This window comes from Perca fluviatilis, chromosome 18 (genome assembly GCF_010015445.1).
Source record: "Perca fluviatilis chromosome 18, GENO_Pfluv_1.0, whole genome shotgun sequence".
NCBI classification, from domain to species: Eukaryota; Metazoa; Chordata; class Actinopteri; order Perciformes; family Percidae; genus Perca; species Perca fluviatilis.
This window is the reverse complement of record NC_053129.1, coordinates 21,687,274-21,706,735: the sequence shown is the minus strand read 5'-3', so window position 1 is coordinate 21,706,735 and position 19,462 is coordinate 21,687,274. Positions and strand designations below refer to the sequence as shown.

Sequence of the window (19,462 nt, the reverse complement as noted above, 5' to 3'; positions counted from 1 at the left end):
AAAAGTTTCAACAGAGTCCAAGGCTCTCAGGGCTAAAGGGAGAGAGTTCCAGAGCCTTGCAGCCACCACAGAAAATGCACGATCACCTCTAGTTTTAAAACGTGTTCTGGGAACAGTTAAAAGGTCTTGACTTGAAGACCTCCGAGAGCGACCAGAATTGTGTGCATGCAATAGATCCTTGATGTAAAGGGGAGCTTGGCCGTGTAAGGCTCTATAAGTAATGGTTAAAAGTTTAAAATGCACTCTAAAACCAATTGGTAGCCAGTGAAGAGCCTTAAGCACAGGAGTAATGTGCGATCTCCTGTTGGTGTTAGACAGAAGTCTTGCTGCAGCATTCTGTACAACTTGCAATTTGTCCATGGATGATTTGTTTAAACAAGTGTACAGAACATTACAATAATCCAATCGAGAGGAAATAAAAGCATGAACAAGCATCTCCATCTCTTTCTTAGAAACCACAGATCTAATCTTAGCAATGTTCCTGAGATGGAAAAAACTGGAACGAACCACAGATTTCACATGGCTATTAAAACACATGGATTTTTCAAAAGTGACACCCAGATTTCGCACATTACAGTCAGAGAGTGATAGATAGAGGTTGGATTTAAAGTGTGACATCTGTGCTTGGAGGCTTGCAAATATTCATGTTAACAGACTAGCTAGCGTTTGCTAACACTAGGAATGTAGCAGCCAAATGGGGGTTTACAGCTAGCTTAGAATATGCAGAACTGAGGTGACTGGAAACTGGAAAATATAAGGTAGCATGTACAATAAATGACAAGAATCTGGAAAACATAACTAATGCTATAACTCTGGTTTATCATGGAATCACTAATAGATTTTGTGTTACCATTAGCTGTCAGACATACAGGCTAGGCCTATAGTTACATCTGTTGGGTGACATGGAAGCTGTAATTACAGTGTCATCTCTCTCTCTCTCTCTCTCTCTCTCTCTCTCTTTCTTTAAATCTGTGCTAAGTGGCTCTCCATATTTGTACTTTTTAAAATCCCAAAAAACAGCAGCACAACCTTACTGCAAAATATTTGTCTTATCTAATGCCATCACTAGGTTGATTTAAGAATTGAATTGAGGCTGCTACATTTAACAGTGAGTTCATTTCATTCAGGTGTGAGGATGGTGGTTCAGGAAAGACAGGGGAAGGCAACAGGTAGGTCTAACATTAGGTGGAAGTGTAGGGGGAGCCATTTGATACCAACAGATTAATTTCTTGATAATATGGAAAATCTATTACATGTTTGTTTGACAATATATCTTAGTGGAGAAGAACACAGGCAATGAGTGAATGAGGCAGACATGAGGTCGGCGATGGCATCACGTAGAGATGAGACCAGTGATGACATCAGGTAGGAGTTCTATTAGTTAGACCACACTAAACTAAATGTCCAGTATGGTTTGAAGTTGTGTTGACCAAGCTATTCAGTGTGTCCTTTTTGGGGAAAACATAGTGCAGACAGAGATGGAAAATATAACAATTAGCCTATGTCTGACAGTGGGGACGTAGTAAACATATCCAAACGGGGGGCACACTTATTTATTTATGTTTTTTTGTGGGGGGGGGGGGCGCCAAAATTGATGCTGCATACCCCTCTGACACTGGGTAATTGCACCCCTGCCTGCGGGGCAGAAAGGGGTCCTTCCAGAAACTGACTATCTGCAGGGTTATAACAGGCAGGTGTTATTTTATTGTTCACATCAGTATTATGCTTAGCTTGGCTGATAAGAGGTTTTAATTTGACTTGTAACGTTGCTTCATTTTGACTTCTACTCTAGCGGTCTCCCAGAAAAACTTCCCCGCGCTGACTGCAGCAGACGCGGAGGACTTGATTGGGCAAGTGATGAAGTTTGTCCCACACAGACGGTGAATTGAAATTCTTCTGTGATGTTAATAATAATCATAATAATCAAAAACTATCAATATTTGTGATCAGAATAAAAACAGGGTTGTTAGTCAGGCAATTTGTCTTGCTTTTGTTAATGTGTTTATTCTTAGTATGACATCAAACTTTTGTTTCTTTCTTTTTAGGTCAGCTGAGAAGTACTGAGCCTTCAAAACCATGGAGCTCTATTATTATTATTTTTTATTTTTTTTGCAGAAGCAAGAGCTGTTGACCATCTTCTACACTTCTGCCATCCTCCTGCCTCCTCCCCTCTGGCTGGCGCTACAGATCCCTGCACACAAAAACAACCAGACACAAGAACAGCTTCTTTCCCACTCCCATCACTCTCCTGAACTGCTGATAAGTGGGGTCATCCCCACTTTGGCCATTCACCTACACATTACATACTTTATCATTCCAATATGCATCTTGCACAATATATTTGCACTATTACTTTGCATGCTACATCTTTATCTATTTTGTATGTTGTTTATTCTTCTTTGTATATTGTATATTAAAGTTTTAAATCCCATCAAGTTTACCTGTTCATTCATTCCTGCTAATATATAATAATTCATTCCTGCTCATGCAGCCGGTTTAAAGTAATAATACAATTGTTGTTAAAGTTTGTTAAAGGTTTACGAAATGTAAAAAAGAACGTTAGGGGAACGTTCTCTAAAGGTTGCAACGTTAGGGGAACGTTCTCTAACGCCGCCTTCACACTGGCAGTTGAAATCAGCTCCGTAATACGCAATACGCCCCCAGCGGACGTCGTACTACACCGTTGAAAAGCTTCGGAAGCGATTTACAAAAATGGCAGAACAACTAGAAGGACTGATAAGTGTCTGAATGTCCGATTCTCTCTGACATCTCTAATACAGATATAAATAGAAAGGCTGCTGCGTGGAGTAAAGTTGCCCAGGACGTTGACATGTCAGGTCGGTTAAATGTGATCTAGCGGTATAATGTCAATAGTTAGACGTCTGTTGCTAGCTAACCAATTAGCATTAGCAGGTTTGTTTATCAGTACCATAGCAACGCTAACTTCCGTCGGATAGGAACCGTCCGTAGCTTTTTGCAAGAGTTAAATTTTTTGAACGCATCCGGATGACCAACTGACACGATTTTTTTCGCACCGCACTCGTTCGGACCCGGTTCGGACCCATTCGCATGCGGTCTGCGAATCTCCATAGGAAATGAATGACTTCCGGTCATTTCGAAGCCGTATCGGAGATGATTTCAACTGCCAGTGTGAAGGCGGCGTAAAGGCTGAGAACGTTCGGAGAACGTTCGATGTAACCAAAAACGAACGTTCCCAGAACGTTCAACCAACTTTCCATAATAACCAAAACGCAACCAAAACCTAACCAAAACTATCCTTCAGGGAACGTCACAGCAACCAAAACAAAAAAAAAAAAAAAAAAAAAATTTTTTTTTCTTTCTTTTTTTTTTTTTTTAGTTTTTAATTTTTTTTTTTTTTTAAAGTTTTCATATGTTATTTTTTTTATAAAAAAAAAAAAAAAAAAATTTTAAAATGAAGTAATTTTTTATTAATGTTAGAGTTTTGAATTTAAGATTAAAAGAGTAAAAAGAAAAAAAAATAAAAGTGTAAATTTAATATTTTAAAATATTTTTTAATAAATTAAAAAAAAAATAAAGTAAAAGAAAAAAAAAAAAAAAAAAAAAAAAAGAAAAAATTATTAAAAAAATAAAAAAAAAAAAAAAAAAAAAAAAAAAAAAAAAAAAAAAAAAAAAAAAAAAAAAAAAAAAAAAAAAAAAAAAAAAAAAAAAAAAAAAAAAAAAAAAAAAAAAAAAAAAAAAAAAAAAAAAAAAAAAAAAAGAAAAAAAAGAAAAAAAAAAAAAAAAAAAAAAAAAAAAAAAAAAAAAAAAAAAAAAAAAAAAAAAGAAAAAAAAAAAAAAAAAAAAAAAAAAAAAGAAGGAGAAAAAAAAAAAAAACAAAAAAACAAAAAAAAAAAAAATTTTGTGTGTAAAAAAAAAAAAAAAAAAAAAAAAAAAAAAAAGAAAAAAAAAAAAAAAAAAAAAGGAAGGGGAGAAAAGGAAGAAAAAAAAGAAAGAGAAAAAAAAAGAAAAAAAAAAAAAAAAAAAAAGAAAAAAGAAAAAAAAAAAGAAAAAAAAAAAAAAAAAGAAAAAAAAAAGAAAGAGAAAAAAAAAAAAAAAATTTTTTTTTTTTTTTTAAAATTTTTTTTTTTAAGTAAATTTTTTTTTTTTTTTTTTATATTATTTTTTTTTTTTTTTTTATTTTAGAGTTTTTTTTTTTTTGTTTTTTTTTAAGTTTTGTTTTTTGGAATTTTTTATTTTTTTTTTTTTTTTTTTTTTTTTTTTTTTTTTTTTTTTTTTTTTTTTGAAAAGTGAGTTTTTTTTTAGAGGGGTTTTTTTTTTTTGTGTGTGTATTACAGTGCCGCGCAAAGTATTCGGCCCCTTGAACGCTTCGCAACCTTTGCCACATTTCAGGCCTCAAACATAAAGATATAAAACTGTAATTTTTGTGAAGAATCAACAACAAGTGGGTCCCAATTATGAAGTGGAACGAAATTCATTGGCTATTTAAAACATTTTTAACAAATAAAAACTGAAAAAGTGGGCGGTAAAATTATTCAGCCCCCTTTACTTTCAGTGCAGCAAACTCTCTCCAGAAGTTCAGTGAGGATCTCTGAATGATCCAATGTTGACCTAAATGACTAATGATGATAAATAGAATCCAGCTGTGTGTAATCAAGTCTCCGTATAAATGCACCTGCTCTGTGATAGTCTCAGAGGTCCGTTTAAAGCGCAGAGAGCATCATGAAGAACAAGGAACACACCAGGAAGGTCCGAGATACTGGTGTGGAAGAGTTTAAAGCCGGATTTGGATACAAAAACATTTCCCAAGCTTTAAACATCCCAAGGAGCACTGTGCAGCGATAATATTGAAATGGAAGGGGAGTATCAGACCACTACAAATCTACGAAGACCCGGCCGTTCCTCTAAACTTTCAGCTCATACAATGAGAAGACTGATCAGAGATGCAGCCAAGAGGCCCATGATCACTCTGGATGAACTGCAGAGATCTACAGCTGAGGTGGGAGACTCTGTCCATAGGACAACAATCAGTCTATACTGCACAAATCTGGCCTTTATGGAAGAGTGGCAAGAAGAAAGACATTTCTTAAAGATATCCATAAAAGTGTCGTTTAAAGTTTGCCAAAAGCCACCTGGGAGACGCACGCAAACATGTGGAAGAAGGTGCTGTGGTCAGATGAAACCAAAATCGAACTTTTGGCAACAATGCAAAACGTTATGTTTGGCGTAAAAGCAACACAGCTCATCACCCTGAACGCACCCATCCCCACTGTCAAACATGGTGGTGGCAGCATCATGGTTTGGGGCCGCTTTTTCTTCAGCAGGGACAGGGAAGATGGTTAAAATTGATGGGAAGATGGATGGAGCCAAATACAGGACCATTCTGGAAGAAAACCTGATGGAGTCTGCAAAAGACCTGAGACTGGGATGGAGATTTGTCTTCCAACAAGACAATGATCCAAAACATAAAGCAAAATCTACAATGGAATGGTTCACAAATAAACATATCCAGGTGTTAGAATGGCCAAGTCAAAGTCCAGACCTGAATCCAATCGAGAATCTGTGGAAAGAACTGAAAACTGCTGTTCACAAACGCTCTCCATCCAACCTCACTGAGCTCGAGCTGTTTTGCAAGGAGGAATGGGCAAAAATGTTTCTCGATGTGCAAAACTGATAGAGACATACCCCGCCGCACTTACAGCTGTAATCGCAGCCAAAGGTGGCGCTACAAAGTATTAACTTAAGGGGGCTGAATAATTTTGCACGCCCAATATTTCAGTTTTTTATTTGTTTAAAAGGTTTGAAATATCCAATGAATTTCGTTCCACTTCATGATTGTGTCCCACTTGTTGTTGATTCTTCACAAAAAATTACAGTTTTATATCTTTATGTTTGAGGCCTGAAATGTGGCAAAAGGTCGAAAAGTTCAAGGGGGCCGAATACTTTCGCAAGGCACTGTAAGTGCCTGCAATTGCCAAATGAGTTTAGCGTTTTGAACAGAGTGTTTTCCCAATGACAACAAGAGATTTGGCTTTTGAACAAAGTGTCTAATGTAAGAAAACGTGTGTTTCCCAATAAGTGTGTTACAGAATTGCTGATTGCAGAATTGTTGACAATGTGCTTAAGCTATGGTTACACTGTGTTTGCAAAAATGAAAATTCGGATGATCTTTGGCGGATCTTGATCTTGAAGTTCTTTTTTTTAATTGCTGTTAAGGTTATTTTAACTGCATTTTAGCACTAATTAATCTTAACCTGTGTAGGAGCAGTGATGGCTAGTGTTTTTAATTGTGCTTACACTCTCAGCTTTGAACAAACAGCTTTTTCAAATTTGCAGTTCAAATTTGTGATCTTCAGATTTGCTACACATGCTTGTCAGTTTTAACTGCTGTTTTTTTTTTTTTTTGCAATAATTGTAACAAAAAGGTTGCATCTGTAAAGAAAACATGTCTGCTAAGATCCAATAGTTTAAGTATAACTAGACTTAGACCTGTAAGTCTATTTGAAGTTATTGTATTTCACTCTGCCTGCCACCTTTGTCATCAAACAAAAGGTATCACGCTTTAAAATTAAGAGAAGATACTGATATTTTAGATAATCTGTAAGAAATCGGAGGGCTTCATATTATTTACTTTGAATCTGTGAGTAAATCAGTTGTTTTTACATGTTATGGTCTATGGGCATCCATCACATAAATTATAATGTGCATCTCAACAAGTGGATGATTCTTTTTTATTTTTTTTTTAAATCATACTAATTTTAACCTTTGTTTTTAAATTAAGAGGGACCACGAAGGAGAGTATTAAGGAGAGATAGTTAAAAGACTACAGTACTGTATTGGGTGTATTTTCTTTTTTATTTCAAATGATAGTCTGTTTACTTTGTTTACGTTATGGGACACATTCAACTGTCAAACTACTGATTGCATCCACAGTCACGGAAAGAAGACTCAAGGCCTCAAGATAGTAACTCGTGGCCTCAAGATACTATCTCGTGGCCTCAAGAAAGTATCTTGTGGCCTCAAGATAGTAATAAAAAGTTAGGAATATGAAGTATGTGTTTTTTCATTGTACATTTTGTCCTATATTTCACTGGTGGGAATTGTTTGTCTTCATTGACTTTTTTTGCACTTTTCTGTCTTTTTTAACGTTTTATAAACTTTGTAAAGATTAACATTTTAGGAAAGTTATTTTTGTATCCCATAGGTATGCTTTAATGCTGTAATGTTTAAGTTAAGTGTAATGTATTTTTTAACTGCCTAGTTGTCATTGCAAAACAATGTATTGGAGGTATTAAATTCAGATTAAACTCATCTCTGTGTTTTTGTGATTATCGTTGAATAAATATAAATATATCAGTTTATTATAGAATGCAGCATATATGGATATTATCACACTCCCATCATTTTCAGCATGATGCTTGGTGACCAATTGGTTATTACATTTTGGTAGCTATCTAAAGAAATTAAGAAGTTAAGCCCACATCACAATTATTGTCTAAAAAAGACAAAATCAGATATATCCTCAATGATAAGGAGTATATAGCCCAACCAATAATAGATTTTTGAGGCCAATGCCAATATTTAAATTTGAGAGTTTAACAATTTTTATTTAATTTTATTTATGTAAAACACATTTTGCATACTTTTATTAATTAATTAATTAAAGGGTTTGTTTTTCAAAAAAATGTGACCTAGAGATATTTCTGAGGACACTTCATGGCTGAAAACTAATGTCGTCAAAAATTTCTGGTGGGCAAACTATGACACAGTTTCTAAATTACGTATTCATTCATATTTGTATATGTACATTTGTATCTTAATTTCTTGTTCCTTACACTTCTGTGATAATAAATAGCTCAGCTAATATATCCGGACATGAATAAAACACATACAATTTAATACAATATAATTCATACATTCACAACAGATGCACTATTAAAACATGAACGTTGTCATTTCAATAATAATCAGAATCAACAGAAGAGGGCGCGCTTTCAGTCCACCATAAAATATATACACATAATAAACAAGAAGAAGAAAATAGGCATGCTGGGAAATGTAGTTTATAAGAAATAACGTGACAAAGCATTATTTTCTAATTTGATAAGGGAACTGGTTGATTAAAAATGTAATTACAAATTCAAAGTTGAGATCCTTTACATTATTAAAAGCCCTTATACTGTAATTTCCGGGGTTTGGGAAAGATTTTCTTCTCGAACCTTCTCCATTCTGCTTATTGCCGGTTTACCCATAGTGCACTGCGTAGCTTCCTTTCTTCTTGGTTGTGTGGTGGTCCAAAATGTCTCTATTAGATGGTCCGTTAAATGTGCTCGGCCAGAGAACAACTGGTGAATCTGTTCGTACTCAAAATGGTGAGTTGTGGTGCTCTTTTACTTGGTGTTTCATATACGCTTTATGTATTTTATGTGCGCCACGAATGATCGACGGGAGAAGGGATTTCATTTACGGCAAGCGCCACACGTGTGGCTAATGCTAATGCTAGCTAACTTTTATGTTAACTTTAAGCCTCTGCTCCTTCTCTACTGACATTCTGCAAAGTCTGATATTTGTACACAATGTGCAATTTACGCGAACAGCATTAGTTATGAAGTTGTAATCCCTTTTCAGTACCTTCCACTCGCATCACCATGAATGGACGGCTATGCTAATGGGATAGAGAAACACTGTCATGGTCTGAAGGTGTGGCTAGTTTACTGTGAACCCCACTCAATAAAATGACAGAATATGTCAATGACCGATGTATTATTACAAGTCAGACGTGTTAAATAATGTGCCAGCTGTGGTTAGCACAGCACTGCTGTGTACTAGGTTCGATCCCCAGTCCAGGGACTTGGACATGTTCTCAGGGTGCTGGGTTTCCTCCCACCATAAAGACCTAGCTACATGCTAGGATCTCCTGCCTATAGGTACCCGGGCTGAGCACTGCTCCTAATTAGTTAGGATGGGTTAAATGCAGAGGATGCATTCCTTGTAGGTGTCAAACAGTTTTTGGCAAATAGAGGATAGCTTATTATATTATTTAGTGTTTTTAACTAGTAGCAGCTTTATTCTTGTCTTTGCAGTCATGGCCGCGTCATCCATCGCCAACATCGTCAAGAGTTCCCTGGGACCCGTTGGCCTCGACAAGATGTTGGTGGACGACATTGGGGTCTGTGTCACATTCAACAATATTTAGACCTTTTACCCGATTTGAAACATTGTAGTCGGAGTTGCTCACCTGTCTCTCATATTATTGTGTGACAGGACGTAACCATCACCAACGATGGAGCAACCATCCTGAAGCTGCTGGAGGTGGAGCACCCAGCAGCCAAGGTCTTGTGTGAACTGGCTGACCTGCAGGACAAGGAGGTCGGAGATGGGACCACTTCTGTGGTGAGTAGGGCCAACAGCTGCTCCAATATGGTGTCCGAGCTTAGGAGTAGATTGTGACATGCTCCTTATCTCACAGGGGGAATGCACTGTGCTTGGTAAACATAATTCTTGCTGTACACAGAATACTGAGTTTAGTTTGTTTGTAAAAAATGAACTATGTCCTGTTTTAGTACCATGCATCTGCCTTTTTAATACGGATGTGTGGCTATGCTAACAGGAGAGAGAAACTGTCCTTCAGTGTCTGAAGGGGTTGAGCAGCCTCATTTCTGCCACCCCTAATGAAACGATGGTACAATGTTACCAGTGTTTTTTTATTTATTTATTTATTTTTTTCTCTTCTCATGGTCTAAAAGATTATTCTCAGTTGGTATATGAAGCCAATGTCAGTTTTTTACTTATGTATATAATGCTACATTATTTTAGGTAATTCTTGCCGCAGAATTGCTAAAGAGTGCAGATGAGCTGGTAAAGCAGAAGATTCACCCCACGTCAGTCATCAGTGGATATCGTCTGGCGTGCAAGTAAGATGTCAACATTGAGAACTACTCTTTACTCTGTTCAGAAGGGTTTCTGAATGGCCACAGATTATCGCTGGGTGCTTCAGATCTGTCCAGATGTTTTGACCTGCAAACTTGCCTTTTCCTTTTCCAGGGAAGCAGTTCGCTACATTAATGAGAATCTCACTATCGCAACAGATGAACTGGGGAGAGAGTGCCTAATTAATGCAGCCAAGACCTCCATGTCCTCGAAAATCATTGGAGTGTATCCTTTTTGCTGCACTATGCATAACATGTTTTGTTGCTGGTTTTCTATTCCTGGTGTTTGCAGGCAGGGAGTAATTGTTTAAGTGAATAAATACCTTTCTGCCTTAACCCCCAAGCCTTCAGTGATAGTGATTTCTTTGCTAACATGGTGGTGGATGCTGTCATTGCTGTGAAGTTTGTGGACAGCAAGGGGGTGGCCAAATATCCCATCAACTCTGTGAATGTGCTGAAAGCCCATGGCCGCAGCCAGAAAGAGAGCTTCTTGGTTAATGGCTATGCACTGAACTGCACAGTTGGATCACACGGTAGGTTTAGTTATTAGTGAGAGTTGCTTTAAATTTCCAAATTTCAAATGTAGAATGCAACAATTTACTTCAAAGCATTGTGTAATGCATTGTCATTGCAGCAGATTAAACTCCCATTTAAATTTGCTGCTATGTCTCACCTGATGGCGTAAGCAGTGATACGCGTGGGAGACAGTACAATGGCTTTGAAAGGAATATAGATGCAGTAGTTTGTAAACTGCATCACAACCTTTCTAGCCAGACAGAATAATGGCCCAAAGTAAAATTTATGTTTTCGTTATTTTCTCTTCATACTGTCGACTTCCAAGGTGTTTCCTCTGAACTTGCAGTTTTGTGTTTTTTTTCTAAAGAAATGGTAAAGCGTGTCGTCAATGCCAAGATTGCTTGCCTGGACTTCAGTCTGCAGAAGACCAAGATGAAGATGGGAGTCCAAGTCCTCATCAATGACCCAGAGAAGCTTGACCAGATCAGACAGAGGTACATACTATTTTTCTCGTTGCACTGTCAAAATGCATCCTTAAGAATTTTCCCATTTTAAATTTGCTGTGATGCTGAATCAATAGTTTACACAGTGATACGCGTGGGAGAAAATATAAGCAGCCCTGATATATGGCAGCAGTTTCTCTCTAAGCTGTTGTACCAGTATTGTGGGCTGGACAATTTTGTATTTATATTGTATCTAAATATAAGTGCTGAAACTGAATCGATGTTGGATTTGGTTGCTTCAGGGAATCTGATATTACCAAGGAGAGGATCCAAAAGATTTTGGCATCAGGTGCCAACGTTATCCTGACCACCGGTGGCATTGACGACATGTGTCTTAAGTACTTCGTGGATGTCGGAGCCATGGCAGTGAGAAGGGTTCTTAAGAAGGACCTTAAACGCATTGCCAAGGCAACCGGAGGTAGGGTGGAAGTATGCAGACGTTTGTGCCGATTCACCTGATTGGCTTTTGTGTTTCTGGTCCAAACATCTGTGTTCATGTTTTAATTTCTTGGTCAAGCCCTTATATTCAGTGCTTTTAAACTAATAATAAATATCACGGTGACGTGGGTTGTGTTTGTCCATCTTCAGCCACCGTCTGCCCTTCTCTGACCAATCTGGAGGGAGAGGAGACGTTTGAAGCCACTATGCTCGGCCAGGCGGAGGAAGTTGTGCAAGAGCGCATCTGTGACGACGAGCTCATCCTTGTCAAGAAGTAAGAACTGCAACACTATATAGCAATGTTTTTTATTTCATACTAACTATAAAGTACTTCTAACACAATGCAGATTCTTAGTCATGTCCGTACAACTGTAGGATCACAACCTTTCAGTGCATTCAGCTGTACCTTTTCTATAGTAGTAGGCAGGAGTTGTGATTAGGGCTGGGTACCGAATTTTATACTTTCTAGGCACTGACCAAATTGCCTCAAAAGTATCAAAATGCCTCAGCATTCAATACCTAAAGAGTAAATCTTATCAGCGTCAGTGAGCCAATAAGCATGCAGCGTGCTTCTACTGAGATCTAATAATGCTGCTGATTGGCTGTCTAACAACACACGTTAGGAAAAACTCTACGTTACACACAGAGACAGGGATGTCGTAATTGGTATCGGGAAATCAACATTTAGGAACCGGTATCGAAGTGGTACCGGTATTGAAATTTCTGAACGATACCCAGCCCTAGTTGGGATAAACTTGGACAATGAAAAGGGTTTGCTTGATCTGTATTCCCTAATGTCTGTCTACAGATACATTTTCTACAGTCTGACACATGTTAATGGTACTGATTCTGTTTTCTTCTTTTAAATCCCCACAGTACCAAAGCACGCACATCGGCATCCATCATTTTGCGCGGGGCCAACGACTTTATGTGTGACGAGATGGAGCGTTCAATGCATGACGCTCTCTGTGTAGTCAAGAGGGTGCTGGAGTCAAAGTCTATAGTGCCAGGAGGTGGTGCTGTGGAGGCAGCTCTGTCAATCTATCTTGAGAATTATGCTACCAGCATGGTGAGCCATATCCTGTAAAAAAAAAAAAAAACTTTGTTTCAACAAGCATGCAGCTTGTGGGTATCTGGGGTTGTTGTTGTTTTCAAGAGATGATTAGATTAGATTTTGGTGTACGTAGTTTTGTTTGTAAGCCTGTTTCCCCAATACTAAGATGTTGCTCATCATCCGTTTCTTCAGGGTTCCAGAGAGCAGCTGGCTATTGCTGAGTTTGCTCGGTCTCTCCTAGTCATCCCCAAGACGCTGGCTGTAAATGCAGCGCAGGACTCCACGGATCTGGTGGCCAAGCTTCGGGCCTTCCACAATGAGGCTCAGGTTAATCCTGAACGCAAGAATCTCAAGTGGTAAGTCTTTCCTTACTGCACCAGTCACGAAACTGTAATGTCTGGTTCCATTTAGTGAAGTGGCACTATGGATTTAGTCTGTGTTGGTGCTCACTTTTTTATTCCTGTTCTTAACCGCTTTTTTTAAGTCATATCATATTAAAATGAAACTCTTTGGGTTTGACATTTAACAATTTTTGCGCATTTTATAGACAAACTAATCAATAAATGAAGTAAATCGGCAGATTAATTGTTAATGAAAATAATTAATTACAGCCCTAACATCAACCTGCTGTTACCAATTTTTCTCAGCTGCTATGTGAACTTGTGTAATGTGGGACATTCAGTATTTGACCACTGTTTTTGTCCTGTAGGATTGGTCTGGACCTGGTCAACGGCAAGCCAAGAGACAACCGCCAGGCTGGCGTGTACGAGCCCACCATGGTTAAGACAAAGAGCCTCAAGTTTGCCACTGAGGCTGCGATCACCATCCTTCGTATCGACGACCTCATCAAACTGTTCCCAGAGCCAAAGGAGGGCGGGCAGTCGTACCAAGATGCAGTGCAGTCAGGCTCTCTGGACGGTTAAAAAGGCTGTCATCGGTCCTGATATGTTCATCTGTATTTATGCGTAAGGAGTTCTTCATGGCTGTTGCTCTAGTGTAGGCCATGCACTTTGCCTGTTTACTGTTCTCCCACTCCCTTGCTTCCAGAAGAACTGTAAGTGATTTATTTTTTTTTGTGTTTGGACACTTAATAAAGCTCCAATGGTTGTAAATGACTGTGGATTTGTTAATTCATATTGGCTAGCTGTGGTTATTGTGCAGGCTTTGATAAATTAGTTTCAAAGAAGTTGTTGACTCTAGGGCTTAGCATTCTTTATTGATATGTAGAACAGATGGATTACAGGAAACGTTTTCACAGACATCGTGCTATGTACAGGAAACACGAGATTAGAGAAGGCTAGCGTACTTAACGTTATGGCACTGTTTCAGGGCTGCAGTTAGCTCTAAAGTGGAATGTTGAATTCTGATTCTGAATCTGAGTGCTTGAAACCATCAAATTACACCACAATTTAAAAATGATCAACAGAGTTGGTGCATGTCTTCCATACTAGGCGCTAAAAGTCTTGCATTTGCAGTTTGTTTCACTTTTTTCTGTACAGGTAACTGAAAACAGTTCCCCCCTCATTGATTACTTAACAGCAACTACAAACTGCAGCATGGCGCTTACTTGGCACATCTAATGCCAGCATGTTTAAGCTGTAAGTATACACTAGATTTACATTATCTAGACATCTTAAATCCTTTAACATTAAGTCACATGCTACACAGCTATTACCTGAGGAAGGGTTAATTTAAAGTTCAGTGAGTAGGGCAAGCTATTGGATAAGATCCAAGATAAGAATTGAGGTAAATCATTTTATATCATGTCCCACAGTGTAAACAATTTAAAGTATCCCTTATACATTAAAAAAAGATGAAAGTTCAATCTGAAGCAGAATTAGGTTCTCCTCTCAAACCCTCTCCACGCACATGGCGATGCCCATCCCTCCTCCAATGCAGAGAGATGCCACGCCCTTATGGCCTCCAGTCCTCTGAAGTGTGTGCAACAAGGTGACCAGCACTCTGCAGCCAGACATACCAATGGGATGACCCAGGGAGATGGCACCACCATTCACATTCACCTGAGGACAAAAAGGACAAGGGTTGCCATGCTGTTCCGACTCAGAAATGTGGAATTTATACACATCAGGCTGTTATTGGACACGGAGAAATTTGAAATCTCAAAATTACCAGATGTACTGTTAGTGACGCCGGGGCTGCAAAAGTTACCTTGTCTAAATTAAGGCCAAGCTCTTTAACCACAACGACGGACTGGGCAGAAAAAGCTTCATTGATCTCAAATAAGTCGACTTGGTCCAACTGCCAGCCTGCTTTTTCAACCTATCCAAGGAGAACAAGACAAGAATGACAGAATAATAAAGACAAAGAAGCATTTTGCAATTGTTTGTTCATTTTGGTGCTATGGATTTCTCACCGCTTTCCCGATGGCCGGGATTGGTCCAGTTCCCATGATAGACGGGTCAAGGCCAGCTTGAGCCCACGATACGATTCTGGCCATGGGTTTTAAGCCACGTCTCACAGCCTCCGATTGGCTCATTAGGACAGTTGCTGCTGCTCCATCATTAATACCTACAGTTACAAAAAAAAATAGATTAACATGCATTTAGAGAAAAAAAAAGCTGCCACTATAACTATCAGCAGTGGCAGACATCGGTTTGGTTAGTAAACCTCAGTGACGTGTCAAAAAAAATGTTGGACCAACTTTCGAACCTGAGGAGTTCCCAGGGGTGACTGTGCCACTGCTGTTCTTAATGAAGCAGGGTCTTAGTTTGGACATGTTCTCCATGTTGCTGCCGTGGCGAGGAAACTCGTCCATCTTCACCTCCACTGGACCTGAAGATAACAGCCTAATGTTACAGTGTATGCACACCAAGGACACACGAGACAATTTCTCGATAGTTCAACAGTGAGCAACTCCTCGCCTTTTCTGGATGGCACCATGACTGGGACAATCTCTTGATCAAAATGTCCAGATTTCTGTGCAGCCTCTGTTTTGTTCTGGGACTGGACAGCAAACAGGTCCTGCTCCTCTCGACTAACTTCCCACTGCTTTGCCACATTCTCAGCTGATAAAATATATTGACAAGATTTAATGCTCTTCAAGATGTGTGACAATCAGGCTTTTGCAAATGCATATTCTCAGCCATGCACACCTGTGATGCCCATGTGGTAGCCATGGAAGGCGTCTGTCAGGCCGTCAGCCACCATGGAGTCCTGCAGGGAGGCATCGCCCATCTTCACACCTGCTCTCATTTGCAGCGTGTGAGGAGCCTTTGGTGGGACCAGGAAACAAACTGTCTTATCATCGAGGAAATATCAGTCTTTTCACCCCTTGACCATTGGAAAACATTGGGCCTTATGCAAGAAAATGTTTGTATTAACTTATTATGGGTATACGTGCAGTTTAGGATCCCAAATTCCCCATACAAAGCCCTTAATTATGAACCTGCTAAACCACCTGTGCTGTTTAACAGGTGTTAGGGTTGGGGCTAATTTAGGACACTAAACTGCACCTATACCCTTATTATTTATGTATGTACAGTGCCTTGCGAAAGTATTCGGCCCCCTTGAACTTTTCGACCTTTTGCCACATTTCAGGCTTCAAACAAAGATATAAAACTGTAATTTTTTGTGAAGAATCAACAACAAGTGGGACACAATCATGAAGTGGAACGAAATTTATTGGATATTTCAAACTTTTTTAACAAATAAAAAACTGAAAAATTGGGCGTGCAAAATTATTCAGCCCCCTTAAGTTAATACTTTGTAGCGCCACCTTTGCTGCGCGATTACAGCTGTAAGTCGCTTGGGGTATGTCTCTATCAGTTTTGCACATCGAGAGACTGACATTTTTGCCCATTCCTCCTTGCAAAACAGCTCGAGCTCAGTGAGGTTGGATGGAGAGTTTGGTAACAGCAGTTTTCAGTTCTTTCCACAGATTCTCGTTGGATTCAGGTCTGGACTTTGACTTGGCCATTCTAACACCTGGATATGTTTATTTGTGAACCATTTCATTGTAGATTTTGCTTTATGTTTTGGGTCATTGTCTTGTTGGAAGACAAATCTCCGTCCCAGTCTCAGGTCTTTTGCAGACTCCATCAGGTTTTCTTCCAGAATGGTCCTGTATTTGGCTCCATCCATCTTCCCATCAATTTTAACCATCTTCCCTGTCCCTGCTGAAGAAAAGCAGGCCCAAACCATGATGCTGCCACCACCGTATGTGTGACAGTGGGGATGGTGTGTTCAGGGTGATGAGCTGTGTTGCTTTTTACGCCAAACATAACGTTTTGCATTGTTGCCCAAAAGTTCGATTTTGGTTTCATCTGACCAGAGCACCTTCTTCCACATGTTTGGTGTGTCTCCCAGGTGGCTTTTGGCAAAACTTTAAACGACACTTTTTATGGATATCTTTAAGAAATGGCTTTTGCCACTCTTCCCCATAAAGGCCAGATTTGTGCAGTATACGACTGATTGTTGTCCTATGGACAGAGTCTCCCACCTCAGCTGTAGATCTCTGCAGTTCATCCAGAGTGATCATGGGCCTCTTGGAAAAAAGTCTGATTCTCTGTTTGGGACCCGGGTTCTATTTGTGTTTATTAGGGTTATTGTCCCTTTTTCAACCCTGGTGTTTTTTTTCTTTTAAGTTTGAAATAGCCAATAAATTTCGTTCCACTTCATAATTGTGACCCACTTGTTGTTGATTCTTCACAAAAAATTACAGTTTTAAATCTTTATGTTTGAGGCCTGAAATGTGGCAAAAGGTTGAAACGTTCAAGGGGCGAATACTTTCGCAAGGCACTGTATGTATGTATGTATGTATGTGTATATATATATATATATATGTATGTATATATATATATATATATATATATGTATGTATGTGTATGTATGTATATATATGTATGTATATATATGTATATATATATATATGTATATGTATATATATGTTATATATGTATATATGTAATATATATATATATATATGTATATATATATGTATATATGTATATATATGTGTATATATGTTTATATATGTGTGTATATATTACATATATATATTATATATACATACATACATACCGCATCGTGACGTATGTATGTATGTATGTATATATATATATATATATATATATATATATATATATATATATATTCGTACAAGTGGTTCTTGTTCCTGTTGACTTAATTTTGTTGGGTTCATACGCACTAACCAAACTAAACTACATAATTTTCTTCTAGGGTTGGCTATCTTTTTAAAATGTTTAATACTAGAGCCATTTAGATACCCAAAGTGTGATACTGAAAATATTTTATACATTCATTTGAGTAATATACATGTTTTCTACAAATCTATTTTTCAGTTTACTACAAGACCATATTTCTCAAATATTAAAAAAGTAATACTTTATATATAATCATATACTATCTGATCAATGAATAGGCTTTTAAAGAAGATACCCACACATTCTATTATCAATCTGATCTAATTGCAATTGCATATTCCCCTCCGACACTTCTTGTGTCATAACCTACCCTGCTCATACTCTCCATGCCCCCTGCCACCACCACAGTGGACTCTCCAGTCTGGATGGACTGAGCTCCCAGACACACAGCCTTCAGCCCAGAGCCACACACCATCTGGCAGCTCCAGGCCGGGACAGGGTAGGGGATACCTGCCCCAACACTGGCCTGCCGTGCCGGGTTCTGCCCATGACCTTAAGGACAGAAGGAGAAAAAAACAAAATGGAGACCAATGAGACAAGGTGAGTTTGATGGTTGAGTGAGCGCAAATATTGTGAAAGAGAAGCCGTATCTTGCCAAACAAGTGTTAACACAACACATATGAAATGGGAAACAGAATATAAGACCTCTGTCACACTTTTATCTCAGCGATTTCCTGAGCTTTCACCTGCTGTTAGGACGTGTCCCATGATAACCTCAGAGACCTCTTCTGGCTTCACCCCGGCCCGCTTCAGAACATCCTTGATCACAACTGAACACAGGTCAGGCAGAGGCACCGTGGACAGAGCACCGTTTAAGGACCCTGTGTAAAAATAGAGCGAAAAAAATATTGAAGGATGAGCACATTGAGCAAACTGGGGTGGAGGGTCGACGCACTGGAACACTAGTCATTTTACATGGAGAGGAGACTGTAATCAAAGGCTGACACAGCCCAAATAACTGTAATCAAAGGCACTATCCAATGGAAGATCTTTAGGGACAAACTGTGGTTGTTTTGTTGGTGTCCGTTTTAGTGCTAAAATTATTCGATTTATATCGATTAGTCGGTTAGCTGATAAAAAAAACCAAATTTTATCTTGGGAGCACTGGTTGGACAAAATAAGTATAACTTAAAGATGTCACCAATATTATACGTATATATGTGGACACCATTAAAAAGCAGCTCAAACACACCTGTTTTAACTTGCCTTTGTCGTGCTAATAAATTGTTGACTTTAGTGGTTACGCAGTCGTTTGTCTTGTCAAATTAAATGTATCACATTTTGGAGAGGAAACACGCCCAACTAGCTCTGACACACTGGACATGTTGTAGATAACCAATGGTAGGACGCTCGTGCTCCGTGGCACTATGACCAGCCAGCCAATCGATGGTCACAGAACACTCCACACATGAGCGAGCCAATCAGAGCTCTACAAGACTCGGCGTATTTTATTGAATGACATCAACCACTTTGCCAAATTAAACAACGTCGTTGATAAATCAGCTCATGTGACTATAAGTAACGTTACGTACAAAGAAACATGATGGCTACATTCATAAGTAATTCAAACCACCGTCAATTTGACTACCGAGACAACGAGCCAGTGTAATGTTAGCAACAGTAAAAAAGCAATGTTAGCAAACGGTTTTAAATGAACGCTTATAAGAGGGATATTAAAGCTTACCAATTGGTGTCCGTGCAGCAGAGATGATGACAACAGGCTCTGAGTTCATTGTGATAAACTGCTGGTGTAAGTTTGAGAGAAGCTTGATTCAGTGTTGCTGCTGTCTGTCCACACTGCACCGTGAGCTCTGTTGACACTGCCGCCTGCCTGTCCTGTCAGAGCTACACAGTAGGATA

At 38.6% G+C, this 19,462-nt stretch overlaps 2 protein-coding genes and 1 non-coding gene across 3 annotated transcripts; 2 read left to right on the top strand and 1 right to left on the bottom strand.

Moving 5' to 3' along the window:
- The first annotated feature begins 8,206 nt into the window (after nt 1-8,206).
- tcp1 (t-complex 1) lies at nt 8,207-13,534 on the top strand. The gene is made up of 12 exons (XM_039782269.1): nt 8,207-8,351; nt 9,063-9,148; nt 9,244-9,372; nt 9,796-9,893; nt 10,024-10,134; nt 10,260-10,441; nt 10,792-10,918; nt 11,170-11,345; nt 11,516-11,639; nt 12,242-12,434; nt 12,612-12,775; nt 13,129-13,534. Exons 1-12 carry the CDS (start codon nt 8,279-8,281, stop codon nt 13,340-13,342), a joined length of 1,677 nt encoding a protein of 558 aa, XP_039638203.1. The 5' UTR covers nt 8,207-8,278; the 3' UTR covers nt 13,343-13,534.
- On the top strand, nt 8,595-8,732 carry LOC120547355. The gene has a single exon (XR_005637058.1). It is a non-coding gene; the product is annotated as a small nucleolar RNA SNORA29 (small nucleolar RNA).
- Nucleotides 13,535-13,609: 75 nt separating the features above from the next.
- Nucleotides 13,610-19,456, bottom strand: acat2 (acetyl-CoA acetyltransferase 2). The gene is made up of 9 exons (XM_039782270.1): nt 19,287-19,456; nt 18,289-18,423; nt 17,913-18,094; nt 15,533-15,650; nt 15,302-15,445; nt 15,090-15,212; nt 14,794-14,948; nt 14,589-14,699; nt 13,610-14,440 (listed from the first exon to the last, which is right to left on the bottom strand). Exons 1-9 carry the CDS (start codon nt 19,333-19,335, stop codon nt 14,270-14,272), a joined length of 1,188 nt encoding a protein of 395 aa, XP_039638204.1. The 5' UTR covers nt 19,336-19,456; the 3' UTR covers nt 13,610-14,269.
- Nucleotides 19,457-19,462: the final 6 nt, after the last annotated feature.

Coding starts and splice junctions, on each gene's coding strand:
- acat2 (XM_039782270.1), bottom strand. CDS start 19,335: ATGAACTCAGAGCCTGTTGTCATCATCTCTGCTGCACGGACACCAATT. Junction 18,095..18,288: donor GGGACACGTCCTAACAGCAG/GTGAAAGCTCAG, acceptor TCTGTCCTTAAG/GTCATGGGCAGAACCCGGCA. Junction 14,949..15,089: donor CACCCCTGGGAACTCCTCAG/GTTCGAAAGTTG, acceptor TTGTAACTGTAG/GTATTAATGATGGAGCAGCA.
- tcp1 (XM_039782269.1), top strand. CDS start 8,279: ATGTCTCTATTAGATGGTCCGTTAAATGTGCTCGGCCAGAGAACAACT. Junction 9,894..10,023: donor GGATATCGTCTGGCGTGCAA/GTAAGATGTCAA, acceptor TTCCTTTTCCAG/GGAAGCAGTTCGCTACATTA. Junction 11,640..12,241: donor GAGCTCATCCTTGTCAAGAA/GTAAGAACTGCA, acceptor AAATCCCCACAG/TACCAAAGCACGCACATCGG.